At 34.9% G+C, this 24,958-nt stretch overlaps 1 protein-coding gene across 1 annotated transcript in view; it reads left to right on the top strand.

Moving 5' to 3' along the window:
* Positions 1-24,743, top strand: part of LOC108968381 (peptidylglycine alpha-hydroxylating monooxygenase) — a 65,649-nt gene extending 40,906 nt beyond the window's left edge. Inside the window, exons 3-8 of the mRNA XM_018932379.1 lie at positions 4,337-4,424; positions 9,210-9,282; positions 13,005-13,137; positions 20,580-20,628; positions 24,093-24,431; positions 24,487-24,743. Coding sequence (XP_018787924.1) covers positions 4,337-4,424; positions 9,210-9,282; positions 13,005-13,137; positions 20,580-20,628; positions 24,093-24,431; positions 24,487-24,655 — 851 coding nt within the window. The 3' untranslated portion in view covers positions 24,656-24,743. The remainder of the gene's footprint in view (positions 1-4,336; positions 4,425-9,209; positions 9,283-13,004; positions 13,138-20,579; positions 20,629-24,092; positions 24,432-24,486) is intronic.
* The last annotated feature ends 215 nt before the right edge of the window (positions 24,744-24,958 follow it).

Here is a 24,958-nt window from a genome sequence, read left to right as displayed (position 1 = left end):
CAGCTTACATTCGATATTGCATGAACACCTGGCCGTAAAAAAGTTTTGTTTTTGTTGGATCCTGCACAATTTGACAATCACTCAAAAAAAAGGCTGTTGTTGTTGTTGTAACGGCAGAGTTCTGCCGAGTTGACAGTCCTTGGCCGGATAAAAATCCGGGTCCGTTCCGGTTTCCGTAGATCCGACTGTCGTGGGAACGGCAAAAAAAAAAAAAAAAAAAAAAAAAAAAAAAAAAAAAAAAAAAAAAAAAAAAAAAAAAAAAAAAAAAAAAAAAAAAAAAAAAAAAAATTGGGTTTTTTCACCCAAAAAAAAGGCTCGTGTGTATTGGTGTAAAGAAATGCTGAAAAAATACGATCGCGGTGCTTCAAAAGGCATTTATAAGATCGCCACATGTGACGAATCATGGATCTATGCGTATGAGCCCGAAACAAAACAGCAATCGACCGTGTGGGTCTTCCAAGACGAGCCAAATCCAACGAAAGTTGTTCGTGGAAGAACCACTTCGAAGCAAATGGTCGCCTGTTTCTTCGACAAAACTGGTCATGTGGCGACTGTTCCGCTTGAGCAACGTAGGACGGTCAATTCTGAGTGGTACACCACCATTTGTTTGCCTGAAGTCTTCGGAGAAATTCGAAAAAACGACCAAGAGAACACGAATCATTGTGCACCATGACAATGCGAGCTCTCACACATCGGCTCAAACTAGCGCCTTTTTGACCGGCCAAAACGTCGAATTGATGGGTCATCCGCCATACAGCCCTGACTTGGCACCTAATGACTTCTTTTTATTCCCACACATCAAGAAAATAATGCGTGGTCAACGATTTTCGTCGCCAGAAGATGCTGTTAAAGCATTCAAAAGCCATGTTTTGGAGATGTATCAATCGGAGTGGAAAAAGTGCTTCGAAAATTGGTTTGAGCGCATGCAAAAGGGTATAAATCTTGATGGTGAATATTTTGAAAAACAATATAACCATTTTCGTTGATAAATATTCCTATTTTCATTATTAGGCCAGAAACATACATATATAGCAGCCCTCGTATTTATAATATAGCACGACTATTTTTCTTTGCCTTCACAAAACTTTATCGATTCATCTCCAGTAGTTTATGAGAAAATAATTTAACAATTTTATCATGCTCTAAATTTCAACCTTCAATAACTTTACCAACAAAAAATAATATTGACGAAATATTTATATCACGGGATATGCATCTGGTCTCCTTCATAATGGTATGCCAGTTGCCAAAAATGGGTTGAATCGGACCAATACTTCTCTTAACCCCCATATACTTAATACAAGTATAAAGATTTTCGAACTTCCGGGTGACTTTGTTGCGCATATATCGGCCAATGTTTCAGTTATATCAATGAAAATAAGAAAGATGTTTTACTCATAATATTTTATCTTTGTGTCTAAAGTAGATAAATTTGAGCGAAAACTTGACCTATGGATGATTTTACGAGTATCTCTCTAGCTTTGATTCGTGGAAGAATACTAACGTTCGTTCGCAACCGAACTTAGTCCTTTCTTACTTCCTTTTTAGTTAGGTTTAGTGCTTCCAAATACTTCGTATAGAACTAAGCCTAAGTGATAGCTACAATAGAATACATATTTAATTTTTCTTTGAGTTACAGACCCTAATGATCTTTTAGTATTACTCACGCCTTACTCATGTTTTTTAAATTTGATCCGTATTCGTGAGCGCAATTCTATTCCTAAGAGCTTATTGCGAGTCTATTGTGTAGCAATCTCTTTTCGAAGATCAGAAAGCTAGATATTGCAGTAGTCTTCAACAGTACTGGGCGAAGTCTTTCTGAAGCGGTAATGAATAAATCGCTATAAATCAAGCAAGCTGTAACTTGAGTAAATTTTCAGATATCTCGATAAAACTTGGTACGTACATATATTCCTTAGCACAAAGAAAATTTCGAGTTTGTAGATAGGCATAATTGGACCACTGGCACTCCCACTAATCGCCATTAACGGGAAATATATAAATGCCCATAACTAAGCACATAATCAAGATATAAAACTGTAGTTTGGTACAGAGGGTGCAGTGGCAAGGGGCATAGGAGCAAAATGTTTTGAAAAATGGGGCGTGGTGCCGCCCTCTAACAAGCTTAGTGTACATGTCTCCAAAACAAATTAAGCTACAGCAACTATATTTTCTACGATAACCCAGCATACCAATATAACGGTACTGTTAAAAACTACTATAAGTGCGATAAATCAATCACTAAATATGCCAGAGACATTAAGTTTTACCACCGAGATGGCATAAGAGAGCTTTATGGGAACCGGTGTGAAAATTGGACGATGGGCGTGGCACCCCCCAGTTTTTGGTGAAATCCCATATCTCGAGATTCGGCTAACCGATTTCGGCAGAATATAGAACATGCCATTCTTTTTAGATTCGCATATCAATTGTGAAAATGGACGAAATCGGGCAACAACCACGCCTACTACTTACAATTTGTAACAATATTTACTCGCACAATTTTAAATTTCACTTCATTTGTTAATTTTTCAGTACATAAGTCAAGAAACAATTAATATAACGGGATAAAACTTTGCATAAATAATGTCTTTAGTGTGTACCACTTTATGACCAATAATTGTTTAAATCCAATAAAAACTTTTCAAACCCCTAGCAACTGAATATTTAGACTCGGGTACCTATAGTTGACTTTAGGGATTAATCCTTCTCTTGTAATGGTATTACCTAATGTCAAAAATGGTTTGAATAGGACCAATACTTTCCTTAGCCTCTATATACTTAAATAACGATTTTCGAACATCCGGGTGACTTTGTACCACATAGTATATCAATAAAGTGTATATTTGTGCCAAAAATAAACACTTCTGAGCGAAACTTTGCTTAGCCCTTGTATAAATTATATCAGGATTTTCGAACATACGTCCGACATTACTCTATACGATTAGTTTTAAACCTAAGTATTTGATTCTTGCAAGTTGCAAAAGTATAAAATGTTCGGTTGCACTCGAACTCGTAGCCCTTGCTCAATTGATTTTCTCTTGTTTTTGTGCTTGCTAATGTGAAGGCGCATAGCGGGTGTTCAGGCGGCTGCGTGGTGTGTGTGCTACCCATTTATAACTGATTATCCAATTTATATTGTACGCATTTATATACATACATATGTGATTGTGATGAAATATACAAGAAAAACTAAGCTTGAGTTAATATACCATATATTTATTTGTTTGTAGGTGCATACTCAAAAAGCTGTTGTAGGTGTTGTATATTACATATAGTGTGTATTATAGATACGTTTAATCAATGGATATGGGTTGTTGCCTGCGTACTTGTTCTTATTATTGTTGTTATTGTTTTTGCTATTATGCAATTTTGTTGCAGTGCGCATAAACCTTTGGTCTACATTATGCAATGTTATAACGGCTTGTTGTGCACACGTTGTGTCGAAAATCGGTTATCAACTTCATAATGTCATACTCGTAATGCAGCGCAACCAACAAAAAAGATGCGGAGTAAAGAATTAAGGCAAATCTTAAGACAAAAAGTTCGGAAATCAAATGCGTTAAGCGTTTGACAGTCGAAATATGGATTTGCGATGGAGTGTGGTTACTGAAGTTAGCAATTTATGCGCAGATTGAATTTGAAGGATTTCCTCGAGGTTTATGACCCGGCGGCCTCATTGGGATGTACTTCTTCTGTGAAGATCAAGACTATCACATTTCTGTGAATATGGACTTGGACGATATGTGGTTCCAACAGGACGGCGCCACACACCGAACGTCGAAATCGATTTATGGAAAACCAAGTTTGGTGCACGTGTAATCTCATGAAATGGCCTAGTGAATTGACCGCCTAAGTCGTGCGATTTGGTACCGTTACACTATTACCTGTAGGCCTACGTCAAGTCTATGGTATATCCAGGGACTTCTGATGAACTTCGTGCGAATATGGAACGTGAAATTACAACAGTTCCGGCCGATTTATGATTGAAAATCGTCGAATATAGGGTTCAGCGTCTGGATTTCTACAAGCGTGGTCGTGATGGCCATGCAAAAGAAATCGAGTTCCCTACATAATAGCATCAAATGTACTTTCACAGGAATAACGAATTTCATTGATATCCCAGACCATTTTTGGTTTATTTAAAAAAGCTTTTATAGCGTTCTTATGGAAAAAAACAGTTATATGTGTATGAATATTGTCCATTTTATGTTCATGTTTATTTCAATGTAAAAAAGTTTCATAATTAGCTTTTAATAAATTTCTATTTACTTATATAAGTTCTAAGTTGTTATATACATAATACATAATATTGTTTTAATTTAATTTATTTCAGTTGGCTATGAACCAAATGCAACAATGAATACGGCACATCATATGCTAGTGTATGGTTGCGGTGAACCTGGTGCTACCAAACCAGTTTGGTAAGTTCAATGACGCTATAATTGATATTAGTTGTTGGGGTATTATTGAAGGTCATTTTTGATATTATTGAAGGTTTAGGTTGCTTTGCTTTTTTTTTTTTTTTGCATTTTTTTGCTAAAATGCATAATAATTTTTTTATAACTCAAAATATTTCTATATACTATATGAGGTATTGAAGTTACTTCTGGTCTTTGAGTGGATTTTGAAGTGGTCAAACCTCGAAATATCATTCCAAAGAGCCGCTATTTTCTTCTCATTTTGAGTCTCCTCTGAGGGTCAGCTTAATTATTTATTTAATCGTAGCACTTGAAATTCATTATTGAATCAGAACCCTTCATTTTCTCGTCATTTAGATGACAATTATGTCCTTTCTTTTACTTGTAAAAATGGAAAAGTATTGGGCGTTTCTGATGATATTAGAACGGTAATTGTCAAAACAGGGAAGAATGTTCAAATTTGTCAAAAATATTGGCAATTAAAAACCCTTTTTAAATTAAGTCACAGATTATTTGATACACTTCATTTAAAGCTAAGAAAAGGAAAATTTTGCTTCTTATACCCTTAAGCGGGCCGCTTAAAATTGAGAGATCTTTGAAGTTTAAAATAAATTTTTTTAATGCAAAACTGTTATGAAATCTTTGAAACTATGCTAATTATTATTTAATACTTACAAGTACATTATAGTTTGAGTTGTTACAAGGATAAAATAACACAAGCATATTTCAAAGACTATGACAATGAACCGAGTAAATATGTGATTACAAAGTTGTCGCAACTTTTTCCTATGACTGTGAGTTGTAATGGAATATTATCAGGGGTGATATGGAATCCAATACAGAATTGCTTAGCTGTCAGAATGGCAAACCAATTATGATTTTCAATGGTGTCACAGAATCTTTTTGGATTTTCGTCTTTTCGAACATTCTGGCAGCAATCCTATTCAAGTTTTTTAAGAGTTCCGAATTAAGGAAAGATTTTAAGAGATTAAGACTCATTTGGGTGTTAAATTACATTTTGTAAATGTACTATCTTTAAATATCCGGACTTTTTTTTCCATAACCTCAATAATTAAGACATTTCGTGTTTTATACTTATGTGTTCCCCTATAGAAATAAAGATAAATTAATTCGAAATAATAAAATATTTTTTATATTAAATTTGCGTGACACCCAAAACCGATACAAATTTTGTTTTCAATATTAAACCAATAATATCTGAATTCATGACACCTACTACTTTTTTTTTACCGACAACTATCAGATTCCACAATACCGTGAATAGTTATAATAACATAAGAACTGTAATTACCAAAACAGGAAAGGATGTGTCAATTTAATGATTATTGTTGGGATCTATTCAATTGAAATAACCAACTATTTTTTTTTACTATTTAGTCTAAAATATTGAAAATTAAAAGCATTTTAAAATTGACGTCACAGATTATTCACACATATACACTTCATTTTAAATTAAGAATAGGAAAACATTTAATTTTTCTTTTTGCATTTTTATGTGGTAAGAATTGATTAGACGATTAACAGTCAGAAATCTGATATTGACAGATAATTCCAAAATCACAAAATGTTTTCGAAAAATAGCGTTGCGTTAACGCCCGTGAAACAATGCTTTCCGACTATCAGGATGTCATACAACATATTATTACTGGCGATGCGTCTTAGATCTATGCTTACGACCGGAAACAGATGATCAATTGGCCGAATATCGTAGCAAAGATGAGCCGAATCCGAAAAAAAACACGTCAAAGCAGGTCAAATATCAAGGTTATGTTGAGAGTTGATTCGATTATCGAGCTACACTACGAATTCCTTCGTAAACAGAGGTGCGCCAATTCACAATAATCAGTCATAATAAATTGACCGAATCAGCTGTTCATATATCTCTAGATTCTGCAATGGGTGCTCTTATGACCTTGCATATTTCGGTACAGGATTTTTGCATTTTATGTAATCGTGGAATCTTGCAAGAGCAAGATAATCTCCCTAGTATATAATAATTAGCAGCCAACGAATCCCTGAAATTTTACAATTCACTAATTCGAAATGAACCCTTGAAATTTTTTTTTCTGAATTTTCCCTGAGTAGTCTTAAATTTGGTTTTTTTTTTATTTACAATAATCGACCTACAAGGTGCGTTCCAAAGTAAACAGAACTTAAAAAAAGGAACAAATGGAAAGAGGAAGAACAAAAGAAAGCTATATTATGAAAACTAGAGCTGATAGAGACAACCTGATTACAAATTTGAATTCAGCGCGCCAAAGACTCAGTTAATAAATTTTTAATGCGAAATTTTTTTTGCATTTTTTTTTTAGGTCATAAGTTAAGTGGAGGGTATAAAAAAGACAAACTGATTACAGATTTTAATTCAGCGTGCCCAAATTAACAAGAATCAGTTGATAAATTCAAAGAAGCTTTTAATTTTGTCGGGCTGTGTTATCGGTAAAATGGGAACGGGTAAGTGCTTCTGCATTCTCTTGTGCTCTACTACTAGATTGCTGGGCCTCGCGGATGCTTGGCCAACGCAGGGCCAGCTTCGGTAGTTGCGCAGTCGCAAAAGCCTTTTGTATCATAACGATCGCGATCTCTTTGCCTCCCACTTTTGACATCGTGGCGGGGGTAGCCCTCATAGATGCGCTATAAGCGCTCATAGAAGGCATTTTTGGTCGCATCGTCCTTCCCTTCCGTCAGGCCGTGATCGCAAATAAGCGATATGTTGAGTACGTCGCTTTGATGCGRATTGTGGCTAGACGTTCATCCACTGGAGTGAATTATAGTACTCGGCGACGGAGTTTCTCTCCCACCACGAATCCCACACCAAACTTTCGTTCCTTTATATGGGCGGTGTAGTAAATGCCACAAGGACCTACTCGCCTCAATCCTTGTCATTCGCGGGATGTTCTTAGGCTATGCAGAGGATACTTGGTCAAAGACCGGAAGTCGTGAGCTGCTTGAACCATATTTAAATAATCGTTTCTGACCACTCCCAAGTGAATGGCGATCAGAGAACTTTCCTCACTTGCGTGAATTTCTACACATGGCTTTATCCTCCACTAAACATCAGTTCCGTTTTTATATGTTCATGCGTAACAAGATTTGCTATAATTTTCAGAAACAATGCGGTATTTTAACAATTTTTTGCTAATGTACAATTAAATGATATGTATTTTTTTCATAATCCATATAATTGGAATCTGTTCATTATTGAATGGGAATATTATTTACTTATTATTTTGAATATACAGTAGCAAAATCCATATTCGCACACCACGCAATTTTGCACAAAAAAAATATTGTCAATTAATTATAAAAAAAGTTGTATGTTATTTTAAGTATATACGTATATATATTTAATTTTATTAAATAAATTAATTTTTCTGAAAAAATTTCACATTTTTAAGCAAACTTAACATTTTCTATAAGGCGAAGTTCATATTCGTACACTGTTTAAAGTACAAAATAAATTAATGTTACGTAAAAATTAATATTTGGTTGGATAACCTTTTTGTTTTAAAACAGAATATAAGCGTCGTGACATCGATTTCACCAATTTTTTGGTAAGTTTTGGACATATTTTTTCCCATTCTTTTCGTAAAGCTTGTTTATGGTCCTGAATATTTCTAATGCTATAATTGTTTAACGAATGTTTCAAGATAGACCATAAGTTCTCAATTGGGTTTATGTCAGGGCTCTGAGGTGGCGTTTTCAGGTCTTTTGGACAGTTATATAATATCCAAAGCCTTGTATCTAATGCCGTATATTTGGAGTCATTATCCCGCTGGAAGATGAAGCGACTTCCCAAACCCAATTTTTCGGCACTTTGGTGTAGATTTCGTTTTAGTATGTCTATGTCCTTCTTAGCAATCATGAACCCATTAACAAAGTGCAAATTTCCTACTACCGAAGCACTGAAACATCCCCAAACCATCACGGATGATACACCGTGTTTAAATATGGGCATAAGGTTTTGTTTATAGAAGCTAGTATTTGCCTCCCTCCATATTTATGCATCTGTTTTGATTTCTGACCTTTTTTTTTATTGAATTTTCCACTTTATTTGTATATTTTAATAAAAGATTGAATAGTGGAGCAGCTCCGTTTCGTAACTTTTCCCATTTCTCGAAGAGATTTTCCGTCTTTATATAAATTTAAAACTAAATTTCTCATTTCATTTCTTAATTCACTTGATTTTCTTATCGTCACCTGAAATGCAAAATAACGTATCATCAAAAAATTCGAAATTGAGTGTCTTATTGATAACGCTTGACTACTTCAAATTACATACATAATGTTACATATGTTCAACATTTTCAGGGTCTGTGGTCAGATATAAACCAGTTTTAACCAATATTAAAATTTTGTTCACTCATGTTCCATTTTATTTCGTTTTTCACTCATGCCACTGTAAATTTCCGAAAATGTTGTTACGTTATTTTGCATTTCAGGTGACGATATGTAGTAATGGTGTGTAGCAAAAGGGTGATATAGTAAAATGATAATTAATTGAGTGAAGCACATTCTTCATAATAATAGGTGGAAATCTAACTCAACACGCTCCTAATAAAGTAGCTGCTTAGGTACATAATTAGGTATGTACGTCTCTAGCTCTCTTATTAGTTGTATCGCATTATAAAATTACGAAATATATTAAGTAGTAATGAAATTATTAAGTTTATTTTAATTAATAATAATAATAAGGATATGGATCCGGATGATATAGACACATATAACAATAAACATGACCATACTTATATATATTATATTTCTTAGGAATTGTGGAGAGATGTCTAAAGAATATTCTGCTGATTCTGCCAGCCCATGCGGTGTTCATTCACATTCTCAGGTAAACACACGCACATACATACATAAGATAGTAGTTTATAAGTAGTTTATTATAAGGCAAAAAATTGTACACTTAGAAATATAAATTTGTAAATGCACGATTTTTTTCAAGTTTAAAATAAATTTCTTAAATGCAAAACTGTTTAATAACATTTTAATACTTTATGTATTTTTGTAATAAACATTTTGCTGTTGTGTTTATCCACTGTTCCAATAACTGAAGATAGTTTCGAAGAATAAAGTCATGCTAATTTCATCTTTAGAGCCGCGTATTATTATTAAAGCATTTACTGAAGTAGGATTTCGGTTCCGCTCAATTTTCTATCCGAAAAGTGAATTTCTCATGCTCCTTTTCCCCATCTTCAATTGACTATCTGCCAATATGGTATGCTGCCTTTCGGGCCTAATTAGCACTGGTTTGATTATAATATTTACTCTATCGTAAGACCTTATCTTGATATCACTTTCCATTAATCAAACCATTTATCCCGGTATGCTTTTTGTAGATATATGTTCAAGTTTTGGTATCTGATGAATGCCAAAACTTCGATGTATGATTTGTGATAATGCTGGGAACTCATAGAGGAAGAGAAGAACCGTTTTCGCGACTCCTTCGAGTTTTCAGCTACGGCGGGTGCTATAGTGGAGCATTCCCATTTCTAATGCACGTTCTCCAAATAGCCAGGTCCCCGATATGGTAGCTGTAAGCCGGTATATACTTTTCCTGGTACTATGTATGTACTTAGTGCTTGGTTTTTAAAAATGTTAGTATGACCGGGAACTCAAGTTATGGACAAGTCGAGCTGACCTGTTTAAGGGATTCGATTTTTTCACAAATTTTTCAATTTTGTCGATTTTTTTAATATTTTTAAATTTAAATTTATTTATTTTTATTTATTTATAAATGTGAAAAAAAAAATAATACAATTATTTTATTTACACGAAAAAAAGGAGCACTGACTGCCAGGACCTTCGGCTCAAATTTAAATTTAAAATTTTAATTTTTTTTAGTTGCTTCTAGTGATAGAGATATATTTAAAGAATATTATGCTAAATTTCAAATGAATCGACTGATTAAAACTTGAGATATTTAAAGTTTTACGTTAAGTTTTGGGCAGCGTAATAGATAGATAAATAGTTCGCTAAACCGGTCTAGTTTCCACGTCACTAAAATGGCTATAATTTTGAAAATAATTTCAGTTTTGAAAAATTCTTTTAGGGAGATATTTTTGAATTTCAAAACTATCGAATAATGAAAAAAAAAAATAGATTTCTTCAAACTTCTAGACTAGAATACCCCTTGAAGCAGTCCTTCGTTTGTTAACTACGATGGAGTTGATAATTGGCAATAACTTCACAGGCCTTCTTTATGCCCGGTAGAGTGGATCACGAATTTGGATTTTCTCTGTTCTTCCAGGATTTCGATATCGGAGAGAAGTGTTGGATTTCTCGCTAATGCTCAAGAGTATCGAGGAGTGGTCAGGCATAGATAGCTCCTCAGGAACCTTTCAGTGATCAGCGATGAAGCTATCGGTTTCCGTCGATAGTATGAGATCCAGTACTTTTTTCCTCCCTGAAAACCTATCCGAATTTGGGAATAAGAATGCAGGTTTATCGCCTCTATTGAAACCTTTAATTGCTGTTAAGAAAGTATTGTAAGAGTGACTCACCTCTGATGTTCGTACAAGAGCTTGTCCATAAGATGGTTTCTCCACTTTCATAAGTTGCACTTGACCGGACCGGATGAGTTTTTCGCCCGGCGCCTTTCTTTGGAATGTCTTTAGTGGGTATGAGCTTCAGTTTGATTCCTTCAAATGCGTCGCTGATTTTAACAACGCTACCCATGAAGAAGTCCGAGGAGCTCTGGACATTTGATTACCCTCAAACCCCTAAGGGTTTCGGAAGAGGCAAACACAGAATGGGAACTTGCCGTACGTAGGGGGGGACTCGTCTAGGATGGGTACTGGAAGTCTGTCCTTGGCCATACTACTGAAAGGCCTTGTTGTATTTTTGGCAGGGTTTCAAGCGAGTCATTATGGGAACGGTTTCTCTTCTGTTAACCGCTCTGCCTTATAGTTTCTGCAGGAAGTTGCGATGCCTTCATTTTCAGGAAAATTTCGTACTCCACTATTTGCGTCAACCAAGGTGCCGGCAGCATGATCTTTGGCGATTTTCTCGAGTGCAAAAACTGTTCTCTGTACAGGCTTTTCTACATTTGATTTTTAGATCGCTGTATTTCACCTTTGGCAGCCAGAGCACTTCGATTGGTATTCACGGTGAATGATTCCATATATAGGTTTTGGCTACTTTGTCTGGTAACCTTTTTTTTTTGTTACTGATGTCACTACTGGTGTACTTTATTCTTTACTGGTTTAGACACTGCCTCCGCGGTTATAGCCGTGTTAACAATAGCGCGCCAGTCGTTTCTCCCTTTTGCTATGTATGCTAATTGGAGATTCCAAGCGAAACCAAGTTCTTTTCCACTGCTTCCCCCGGCGGGTACTGCGGAATAATTTAAGAGCTGGAGCCTTTGACCTAGTCAGAGTAGCTGCTGTCTCTTAATTCGCTGAACTCGTAACGTGGACTCATCAGATGTTGTCATCGTCCATGCCTATGCACCATAGGCAAGATAGAGTTTGGTTTTTGTTCTCAATCGCCTACACCTATTGGCAAGAGTTATTCTGCGTTGGTTTTCGAGACTGACAGTATTGTTGGTGTTGATGGACGGAACTTTCAACAATTTCGAAGTTATGAAGTGGGATCCTAGTTGCGAGTGCGACGACTATTTTTTATTGATGACACTCTTATAGAAGATAGTACCTTCCCTATTTAGCTCTGCAGTTCGAATTATTTTCTCCAAGAGCATATTAAAAAAATCGCACGATACGGAGTCGTCTTGTGTGAAACTTCGTTTGGTATTGATCGCCAGTTTACAGAGCCATATAAGATTTTCGTGGATACCAAACAGTCAAAAACAGCTTTAAAATCTTGATAAAATGTTGATAAAATGATGATTGATTTTCACGGGTCTTTTCCAAGATTTGACGCATGGTGAATATCTGGTTAGTTGTTGATTTTCCCGGCCTAAAGCCCGATTGATAACGTCCAATCAGTTTGTTAACGGTAGACTTTATACTTTCACACAATATGCTCGATAGAACCTTATATGTGATATTGATTAGACTCATCCCATGACGAAGTCTTCTGTAAAAGTTTACGCCAGTGAGGAAAGTTCTCTGATTGCTATTCACTTGGAAGTGGCCAGAAACGATTTTACATATGGCTGAAACAGGTCACGACTTCCGGTCCTAGACCTAGTAGAAAAAGAACATCCGTTTCAATGCGAGCTAAAGTGAGAAGGCAAAACATTCCCTCCACAGGGTTGTGAGCTGGGTTCGGCAGCCGCCATGTAAAAAAAAAAATACCAATGAAACATTTTCAACAGCTTCGAATGAGAAACCCCCTTTTTCGGCTGACAAATATGAACGACAACATTAACAAAAACAACAAATACAGTACGACCTATCGGATTCCTATAACGTAGAGCATGGAGCTCTTGCAGTAGATATCTAGGTCCTATATAGTGAAGGTTCTCTTTCAAACAGGTCTATATTAAGCAATATATTTTACCAGAAAGCCACGTAGTCTTTATGATAAGAAAATATGATATCGAAAAAAAAAAAAAAACTGAAACTTTTTATTGTATTTTGTGTTAATTTACAGATCTTATATGCATGGGCGCGAGATGCGCCTAAATTGGATTTACCCAATGGTGTTGGATTTAAGGTTGGTCTAAATACCCCTATCAAATATATTGTTCTTCAGGTTCACTACGCTCACATTGATAAATTTAAAGGTAAGATATTTCAATTTATTAGCCGAAGTTTTATAGTGTTAGTAAAAGTAAATCAAAACATGCGCAATATCATACACGGTTGTCTAGGTATATAACATAACGGTGTCCAATTTTACCGTAATGTTTGTATATGTATTTAAATAGAGTTTGCTGAGTTGGCGCATTAACTCAAAAAGGTTTTTGACGCCTGAACTCGTAGTACGTAGACAAAATTGAAAGTTAAAGGTAATTAACTAGAGTGTTTCCCTGCTACTCACCTCTATATTTGCAAACTCCCCCAACCATCAGAGGGCGTTACACAAGAAAGGCTGTGCTCCTTCTTACCGCATACTACTATTGCCAAAGAAGGGAGCCACACAAAATCCCCAAGATGATAGTCGGCAGCTCCTGTAGAAAGGACAATGTTATGTTATGTTTCCAATATACAAGGAAATCGTCCGACCTGTCAACAACAACACGACATCATAATTGTCGCCTTGGTATATAGAAATGCAGGGGAAGAAGCCTAAGACGTGTCAGAACACTTTCTTTCTTATGATTAAAGAATGTCACCTGTTGTATCCTGTCAAACGCTTACATGGTTCGGGTCAGGGAACACAATGCACTCCTCTCCAAACAGTTTTTGATGGAATGCTTTCGCAGAACTCCTCTAGCACTCCTTTGCCGATGGTCACACTCCATTAAAACAACACCGCTCTAAAATGCTCCACAAAAGCGAGTAGTAAATACGATCAGCACTGCCTGACTTGTTTTTGGGATTACGTGGTCTGGAGGAATGAGTAATAATTAAATATTTTTGGTTTGGATAGCGGCAAGAATGTACCCCAATAAAGCATTAAATATAAAAAATTTAACTCCAACTGTTAAACGTGGATGTTGAAACGTGTTAGTATGGGGTTGTATGACCACACCGGGAGTTGGAAAAGGTGCATTAAATGATTTTACAATGAACAAACACTTTTATTTAACAATTTTGAAGGAAAACCGCAAAAAGAGAGAATCCCAGCTAGGCTTAGAGTAGAAAAGCTTTATATATCAACAAGACAACGGTGCTTACAACACCTTATGTCATGACAATGCGATATTTATAGTTTTCTAGTAAGGTAAAAAGTAAAGTTATCCGCGGAGAAGAAAGGGTTGTCCAGGTGAATACCGGCTACTTTTAAAGTTAGTCCGTGTGCCGTTGCACAGTCTGGGTGCGTCAACTTTTAGTTTCAGCTTGTGTGACCTAACAGGTCGAGGGAATATAAGAGCTCTACAGTATGTATATATTCCTCTTATATTATTTTATTAATTTTTTCTTGTGGCTATTCCGGAGTTAGGAAGTTTTGACGGTGCCCTTTGGTGCATCCACGAAAAAAGACTCTCGCAGGGTTTGTTATTAAATTGAGAATTTATACCTGTTTCGGTAGCTTTTTCAAAGTAGTTGCTGGTCGGAACTTTGGAACAACGTCCAATCAAACTCGTCTTATCTCTGTAAAATATACGTGTTCACCGTTTAGGAGGTGAGCCGGAAGATGGGTCACAGTGCCTTTTATGTAATGGTAAACCGAGTCTTTTTTATGCCACTTTGTTACTACTTACATATGTATAGACCTGACCGATACGTCTGGATCTCATCCTTTGGGTCGGTGGTAGCGTTCTCTCCTTTTTCACGGTGAAAATCGCCTGATCTCTTTTTGTTTAAATGTGAAGAAAAGTGCTGCAGATTCGCATTGAATGCTTTCGAGTCATATAGTGCTCTATTAGTAGCATAATTCAAAAGATGATTTCAACTGTTCAGATATAAAGATTTTGATGTAAAAAATCATGAACGTGGAAGACCACCAACAAGTTTAAACTGCAAAGCAATATTGGATGAAGATGATCAAAAATAAATTGCAGCGATGTTAAATGTTGCACAACAAACTGGGTGCCACATGAATTGACTGAAAGACAAATAGAAAACCGAAAAAACACTTGGGGATGATAAATTGATTTATTTTAAGAATCCTAAACGGAGAAAATTACGAGTTAAGCCGGAATAACCATCAACATAGACTGCGAAAACAGATCGATTCGGTAATAAGGTAATGCTCTGTGTTTGGTGGGATCAGAAGGGTGTGGTAAATCATGAGCGTCTGAAACCACGAACATCAGAGTTTTACGGTTAATACTAATCGCTATAGACAACAAATGATTCATTTGCATCAATCGAAAAACGACCAGAATGGGCCAGAAGACACGGCAATGTTTTTGATTACCTGACAATGCACCTTCCCACAAAGCAAAATCGGCTTACAATATAATTAAAGTACTTGGCTGGTAGCTGATTACCATTTGTTTTCATCGATAGGACTCGCATTGGGTCAGGGGTACTTCCATTTTTACGCAGGAGTCGAAAATTGGGTGTCTGATTGCTTAAAAATACTAATATTTCTATTGGTATGTTATCCACGAATTGGCAGAAAGATGGTCAAAATATGCAAAATGCAATGGTCAATGCTTTGATTAATATTGTTTTACTTCCACAAAATTAATATTTAATTTTTACAAAAAACCTTATTCATCATACCGGTACACCGGTAACTTCTCATTTATGTACCGTTAAAAATTTTGGGTGGCAACTATCATCGGGCTTGTTCTCTAGGTCGGACTTGCAAGGCCTGCTGAATTTTAAGAACAGTTGTTCGCTGCACACCTTGACTGATTTGATACCGTCCGTAAGTGTCTTCCATAAAATACACCCGTAAAAATTGTGACTGTTTATTAAGTAGTGGTATTTTATTTAAGTTATAATGGTATTTTGTGACGTACAAATTATGATTTTAGCACTATGTGCTTATTAAAAGACTGAAAGAAATTCTGAAATTCTGAAAGAAACTATGTTCACTATGTGCTTATTAAAAGATTGTGGATTCTAGAAGGAGCGAGCGATATACGATTTATTTAAAATTCAAACTAGAACTAAAAGTTAAAAATAGATGCCCTGCTTGCTATTTCCTACTCTCTTCACAATTTGACGTTACTGCCCCTATTGCACCTGATGTTATTGCTGTAACGTATAAAATTTGGCGGTGCTTGTTGTGTAAACAACAGGTGAATTGCTATTGCTTCGTTGAAATATGAAGCTGTTGTTGTAGCGAACAATTTGCAAGTTGGTGGGAAAACGTTGACGCGAACTATTCCCGCGCTTACTTGCTGGAGTAGAGTAGTTCTAAGAACGGTGCAATGGACAAATTAATTTGTTAACTTACATACTTGGCCTTACCAACCAACAAGCTTCAGGTGTCTCAGTGAAAAATGTAATAATAAAAACGTTTGCGAGCCATAATTAGGTATAAAAAAAAATGTCAAAATATCTTACTTCTTTTCATACCATACGAATTTATATACATACATATACAGTGAATAAGTTAAACTCAATTTTGAGCTCCTTGCGAAAAATTGAATATGAAGTAAGCAAATTTATTTATTTATTTATTTATACAAAGCTTACATAATAATTAATTATTATATAAACTAAAGCAAACGCAGCGCTAGCAGCAGAGGCTTTCGGCTGGCTGGTTGGGTCAGATATGACGGAGTAGGTCTGTGCCCTTTAGAAATTTGTAAATTTTGCTAATATTTTCTTCTGTGGCGTCCATTAATAATAGGAGAGGGTCCTTGTTGTCGAAATGATGAAGTCTTTGAGAAGCAAGTTCTGGGCAGGATACCAGGAGGTGTTGCACGCTGACTGTTGCTTGACAGAAGGGACAGGTGTTGGATCTGTAATAAGTGCGCGTTGGTAATTATGGTGTGCCCAATTCGGAGTCGTGTGTAGGGTTTGATATGGTTGGTAGGTATCGATGTTGTGTATACAGGTTTTGTTCAGTTGGGGTTAATGTCCGAATAATGGTGATTATAATCCGCCCATTCACGTAATAACTTGAATTTGTCGGGATATGTCGCTAGGTAGGATGACTTCGGATGTGATTGTTGGTGTGATGGAAATATCTTTGGCGATGGTATCTGCAAGTGTGTTGACCTTTATGCCGGAGTGTCCAGATATCCACATTTTGATCTTGCGCGGAAGGGAAATAAGTGTGTTTTTTATATTTTTGATGATACTGCCTGATATGTTGTGGTTTTGTATAGCATGGAAACATGACATACTATCGCTGCATATTATATGTTTACCCTTGGTTTTGGCAGAGTATTGAGTAGAATATAGCGGTTGCTTCGGCGGTGAAAATAGAGCAGAATGAAAAAAGGAGGCCGTACGCGACAACTACTTGATTTTCCGTTACCACAGCATATGAGCCGTTGGATTTATAATGTGCGATTGTTTCGGAAAACTTGGCTTTATAAACGGTGTTTGGTGTGCTATCTTTCCGCAAGGAGGCTAGGTCATTAATGAAGGATGTTTTGCTGGCCGCCCAGGGGGGGTGATGAGTGTACCGCGGAATGTGCTGCTTGATCGGCAGTTCAACCTGATTTGCGAATAAGGAGCAGGTGTGTATTGAAGAGGGTTGTTTAAGAGTGGACAACCGTGAGGCGGCAGATTGGAAGTCCTTGCGGACAAGAAGATTGGGGCTTAGAGTGAGCCTTGAATAGAGCCTGAATATTTTGTCTTCCATGTTGTCGTGAAGAGCCGGCAAACCCGATTCGACCAGAATATTTTTTATGGGTGCCGTTGGAAATGCGCGTATGGATCTTCGCACTGCGGCGTGGTAGAGAGCAGCGATCATCTTTAAGTTATTCACTATCTGCAGTGCACGGATATGTACAGTTGCGAGCATTGAAATAGTAGTGGCTATTGACAAAAATAGTTTCACTTTAAATTTTGTTTCTTTTATGGTATTAAAGTTGATTATTATTCTAGTTATATTCTCTGTAGTGGAACGAACCTGTTATACACAACAATAAGTGCGAAACACTTACTTTTTTACTTACGTTACGTTACTTTTTTACAGCTAATTATATTGTGATATCTGTCTTTATGAGCGAGCATTAAAATAGTAGTGAACGGTGAGCTGATTGGACACAGATTATTTTTACTAAAAATATTTAATTTTATCAATCAAAAAGTAAATTTCTTGTTATTTTATTAATTATCTAATGAAAAAACCTAAAAAATATGACTGTGCATATTTTAGTGGGCCGCGGGAAGCACTGCAGGGAAGAGAAACGAAAATGGATTCAGTCTCTCATAAACAACGGTAAATCCTACAAGGCAGTGAAAAGAATTGTAGGGTGTTAAGCCACAACGACTCACAATGCAATTATTTATAAAAAAAAAGACGAAAAAAGGGGCGCAATATGGATTCTTTCCGAGAATTTTACACCAATAGTTGTAAGAAGTGCCAAGACTCGACCTAGAATGTCAGCTATGGAGATTCGGAATGAACTGAACCTGGCCTGCGGTGTTCATACAGTGAGAAGACTTCTACATGAACATAATTTATATGTCCGCAGTCCTCGAGAAGTACCGTTATTAAAAAAAATCATACAGCAAGTCGTCTTAAATTTGGCAAAGGATTGAGAAATGGCGCAACATCTTTTAGACAGACGTGTCGAAAGTTATTCTATACGGTGGTAAAGGCTCCCGTCAGTATTTAAGACGCTCCCCTAATAGAGAGTACGACCCCAGATTCAGCACAAAAACTATGGAGCTTGGCGGTTTGAATTTCATGGTTTGGGGTGTTTTTCTTACAGGCCCAATTTTTTTGTGTAGTCCCAATTCACAAGATTACTAGCATAACGGACCGACATAAATTCGTGGATATAATGCAGTATATTATGATACCATTTGCTGAAGAGGACATCCCGCTGAAAAGGGTATTTCAGCAGAATAATGACCCGAAGCATACCAATAGGGTGGCAAAGGAGTGGTTTCGGGTCAATGGAATTGATGTCATGGATAGGTCAGCTCAATCGCCTGGCGTCTATCCTACTGAAAACCCTTGGACAGACGTTAAGAAAGCCGTATGGAATGACAAACCCAAACACAACAATGAGTTGAGGACCATAGTGCAGCAAGCATGGCAGAACATACCACTAAAAAGATGCCAGAGTCTCGTATATTCTATGAAGAGGCGTTGTATTGCTGTTATTAAAAATCATGGACATACTACCAATTACTAATATCTCGTATAGACGGAACTTCCAAAAATCCTTCAGTTTAAAAAAAAATGTATTACTTTACTACTATTTTACTGCTCCCATCAAATTTCATATATAAACACAACTTTGTGAATAAATATATCTTACACCCATCCAAATTAAAATCTTTTTATTAATAAACTTACCCAAGGAAATATGATAAACTTTTCCGTTTCAATTGATGTTAAAATTGTTTAGAATTTTGCATAACTCAGAGGTATGTAAAACTCTAACACCCACTATATTTCACTGCTCGCAGCTGAACATGTGTATTACTCTTAAAAGGCCCAATATAAAAATATTGTGGGAATGTTAAAATAACAGTAAGAAGTTTAAAATTTCGGTCCAAGTTGAGGGAATGAACTTCTATTTCGGTCGCTAGTTTCAAACTCGTATTACGATTACATATTTTAAAATGAACCTATATTTACTACGTATGGAATTTAGACTTTTTTGCCAAAAAAAAAGTACTTAATTAAAATGAAAAAGACGTGCAAAAAAGGAAAACCGTGTAAAAAAACTTAATAGGAGGTGTAAAATAAACTTGGAACAAATCTTTGCAAACAAAAAAAAAAAAAACAAGGTGCAAAAAGGAGATGAACTGTACATATTTTCATGTAATTACTTTAAGATTTAGCATTTAAACAATTCATACTGGCAATGTATACATAGTACCGTTATTTCTAATGAAACAAGTCCCAACTTCGTATAAAATAGTTATACATAATTTTGTTGTTTAATAATAATTATAACAGCCAAGAAAAAAATTATTGATTATTAGGTTAGGGTATGTAGTTGCTTAAATAAATAACAAAGTGCATTAAACATCAATATTGAAGAGAATATTTCTAAAAGTAATTACGTTAAAATAAAATAGACTACTTATTTTTCCCGAAGCAAACAAAATGCAAAGAACGTCTTACTATTTAAAATTGCATGCGTCCGACAAAGTCGTCTGGCCTCACGTGTCTGCCCTTTCGGCTCAACGTTGTTTGTGATAAATTTGTTGCGCACACGGCATATGTAATTTTTGAAGGAGCATGTTTTTCTAATAAATATGTATATTTGTGCTTAAAATGGATAAAATGGATAAAAGCGGGTGAAAACTTGATTAGACCGGTAGGCGAATGCCCCAGAGCTTAACCCTTCCTTCCTTGTTAGATATCCATACTATACTTCTTTTATATTTACATTAACACAAAAATTTTCCAATGATCGAAATCAGCCAAACAATATATTATTACTAACCCGCTTAAAATGTTGAACTCTTATGTGGCTAATTTGCCTTAAGTTCTTGTATGTTTATCTATATTTTCCAGATGGCAGCACTGACGATTCTGGCGTATTCATTGATTACACATTAAAACCGTGAGTACTGGTTGTCTTCATATAAGTATATAATAAAATAACATTGCATCCATTTTCAAGTTTCGCTTTCGGTAAAGACTCATTGCTTTCGGTAAAGACCTCGTGTAAATTAGAATTAGTTAGTAAGAATTTTTATTTTAAATTTAAAACCTATGTATTCGTCGTAGTATTTTTTTTTATTGGTTTGTTCATATGATTTTTCTGTGTCAAATATCACATCAAAATAATCATTAGTGTTTAGTATACTCTTGTATTTCATAAAGTACATTCAGTGATTTTTAAGATTAGTGAAATTGTTCAACTTAGTAGTTTCATTAAATTTTATGTTCGGAATTAAATTTACTATATGGTGTTGAAACGTTCAGAATGTTGGAAAAAGTCTTCGGTGATAACTGTCGAGATCGAATTGACGACAAACCACGACCAGGATGGCCGTCAACATCAACTGATGATCAACACGTCAATAGAATAAAGGAATTAGTGCTTGATAATACACGATTTACAGTTAGAGATCTTACAGGCATTGTTGGAATATAGAAAGGATCAGTGAAAACGACTGGTTCTAAAATAAATTCTTTTTCTACCAGGATGAAACGTATTATTACTGGCGATACATTTTGGATCTATTCTTACAAGCCGGAAATATCGTAGGATGGGTGAGCCGAAGTCGAGAAAACCAAGTCAAAGTATAGTATGTCAAAAATTAAGGTTATGTTGACAGTTTTCTTCGATTATTAAGGTGTGGTTAACTCCGAATTCCTTCCGACCGGCCAAACGTTAAAATAATATATTTTTATATTTTTAATGTTAAATATATATCTTTTGAAATGGATAGAAAAACACAAAATTTATTAATTTTAAAACAAATAAACGTGTCGTAATTTAATAGAACTAGGTGAATGAAAACTTTATTGATTCACTGAATGTCTATCGGAGTTTTGCATGAAAAACAGACTCATACCATCAACAAACGGCCGAACTTTACCGTTGGTATACATTTTTTTTTTTGTTAAAGGTTGCTTAAGTTTGATGACATATCCTATTATCCCCTAAATACATCCGTATGTGAAATATGATTTGTGGTATACGACGGTTGCTTTTCTATATTCATATTTGATAGGGAAATATTTGTCCAGCAGTTCTTGGCGAACATTTTTTTCAAGAACCACTTGCCGTACTGCTTCATGTGATAAATAAACTACAGACTCCAACTTTATTTCACTTATTGACTTGTGAGGATTGTCATACAATCTTATGATTATTCGGCACTCATTTCCGTCAAGAAATATATGTTGGCTTGACAAGTTATACCTATGGGAAGTAGGCGTGGTTGTTGTCCGAGTTTACCGAATTTGGTAGAAATTGATCAATGAATTTCTGAGATTGTTTAATTTTTATATTAACTCCTATGAATATGATTCCTGACATGTTTAGTTAAGAGTTATATTGTTTGTAGTGGCTTAGAAGTTAGTAGGGTGGGGTTGTTATCAGATTTTAACTGTACCCAACGAAAGAAAGAAAGCCGCAGCGAGTGTTGTTTTTTTTTACAAATTCATTGTAAACGGTATTTGATTTTCCCCGAATTCTCATTTAGTGGGCGATGGTTTTACTATGGAAATTTTTTTGACATTTTTCTATACATTTTATTTAATTTCAAAAGTATTCCATTGTATACTTATAATCCGTGTTTCCTTTTGAAGAAAACAAAATCATGCCTGAGCAAACGCAGCTTTCTTTGTTACAAAAAGTTATAAAAGATATCGTTGGCTCATCAAATAAGGTGTATTCGTCAAATAATAGCACAAACTCATTTTAACGAATGCTCAGTGTGACTTTTTGTAGAAAAGTGTCGTAAAACTTGTAAAATAGAGAAGAACAAAACATCAGAAAGAAGAATCAAGACGCAGCCGAGATTAAAGCAGAGTTTCACAAATCATTTACTAAAGATATTTTAACTTGAAAATCGCAAACCTTAAAAAAGCCTTTCGTGATCAGAGAAATGAAAAAAACGGCTTAAATTAAAAATAAACTTTTTCTATTGTTATTTTATATGAATTTTTTAATTTTGACATTTGAGATTGGAAAATTAAAGAAATATCTGGGTATTACTTCATTGGATTGGCCCTTAAGCGTCTGGATCTCGATCCAAAAGAGAACATAACATTATAATAAACACTAAAATGTGAAAAAGTAAACCCCAAACAATAGTTAAATTGAGGGAAACAATAGAAAAAGTGTGATTCATATACGCTCTATCTAAAAAAGAGTTAAAAGTGTCACAAACGCTCAAGGTGGTACCACAAGTTAAGGGGCTATACCAGTGTAACGCATGAAAAATTAGACGATTTTCGTAAGTTTTTTTTAAAAGAAAGTACTCGATTGAATATTTTTAACTTGTTTGGACGTAATAAGGTATATTTTCACCTGTATTTTAAGAATTGTTTTTTTACAAAAATATTGAAAAATAACGGTGTTATGTAAAGTGCCCCAACTGCTGACAAAAAATTAATAAACTTTATTAAACTGTAAGATATTTCTAATACAATGACCTACAATTTTTGAAAAATATCAATAATTGACAAAATGGCGTTATTTTGAAAAAATTTCGTTTTTTAGGTAAAGAATTGTCGTTTTTTTAAATGCCAAATAGACAATTTTCAACCAATGAAAAATATCGCATTTAACAATACTCAGTTTTAATTTGAAGTCGATCGGTTAAAATTTCTTATGTAATGATGCCAGCAATTTTGAAAATATTGTTTCAAGAAAAACGCGTTTAAAGTTTCACTTATATATGTTTGTACTTGCGAGCGGTCGCTCTTTAAAACGCTGCCATCCAAAAATTATTCAAGATACGATATCACATAATATTTTTAGCAATATAAACTATCGAAAAAGCGAAAAAAAAAATTAAAGTGTCACACCTGTATAGGCCCTTAAAAAAGTGATATGAAACGATTTTTTTTACCAATTTAAAATGAAATATTGCTACAAAAAATTATAATATAAAATATATTTTAGTACAATATTAATGTCGTCATTATATAAGTTTGAAAAAAGATCATAACTTTTGAAGGGACTGAATTCAATACTATGTTTTGATGGTTTTTTCGTGAAATGCTGTACTTTTTCTTTTCATGTAAACATTATTAACATAAACTGCAAACAAACTTTAAAATAAAATTTTAGAGGTTATTAAAAGATTCAGCGGCTTTTTTTGTTTCGGTGGGTGTTATTTCACACAAGATGTTGAAAGGTTTACAACTACATATAACTCCATTTCTGATACAAATAATCATAAGGAGAACTATTAACTGTACACTTTGTAAGAGAATTTATAGAAATACTAAGGATAATATCTACCCCAAACGAATTCAAGTTATCATTTAAATATTTAAATTTAACATTCCTACTTTGTATGTGTATGAATAATGTTTGTAAATATATGTGTATTTGTTATACAGTTTGAAAAAGCTGGCCGGAGTACTGCTTCTGGGGACAGCAGGTCTTATTCCACCAAATTCAATTGAACACATGGAGACAGCTTGTGAAATAAATGAAAATAAAACAATACACCCAATAGCTTATCGTACTCACACACATAGCCTTGGGAAAGTAGTATCTGGATATAGAGTCCGGACTGACGAACATGGTAGCCATCACTGGACACTCTTAGGCAAAAGAGATCCCTTAACACCACAAATGTTTTACCCAGTTGAAAACAGCGATCCTATATTAGTCGGTGATTATCTTGCTGCAAGGTGTACAATGATTAGCCATCGGAAGAGAATTACAGAAATTGGGTAAAAAGGCAAAACAATTTTAACATAACACTGTTGTAATAATTTCTGTTTTTAGAGCTACAAATGAGGATGAAATGTGTAATTTTTATTTGATGTATTACGTTGAAAACGATGAACCTCTTAATATGAAATATTGCTTCAGTCAAGGACCGCCTAACTATTATTGGAACAATCCAGATGTTGGGCTTAATAACATTCCGAATACCGAAGCCAGTACATTGTGAATCTATCACAAAATGTAATACTAATTCCATTTTTTAAATGTAAATATTTAATAATTGTTGAACGTCATTGTATATAAAATAAAGTGCATGTATATATGAAATACTATAAAATATAAATCTTTTTCAACGTATTGGCTTATTCATAGATCGAATGCCTTTAATGCAAGTAGTGAGAAATTAAAATCAATTTTGAATTGAAATGCCTAAACATTTCAATCAATACCAAGTAACGCAAAGTTTTTAATTATAGTTGTCGATTATTGTCGATTAGTCATTTCTCTGCTTGCTATCTTCAGGGTGTCT

This window comes from Bactrocera latifrons, unplaced genomic scaffold (assembly GCF_001853355.1).
Source record: "Bactrocera latifrons isolate USDA-ARS-PBARC rearing strain unplaced genomic scaffold, ASM185335v1 scaffold_212, whole genome shotgun sequence".
Lineage (NCBI taxonomy): Eukaryota > Metazoa > Arthropoda > Insecta > Diptera > Tephritidae > Bactrocera > Bactrocera latifrons.
The sequence above is the reverse complement of the archived record's forward strand: the minus strand, read 5'-3'. Positions and strand labels throughout refer to the sequence as shown.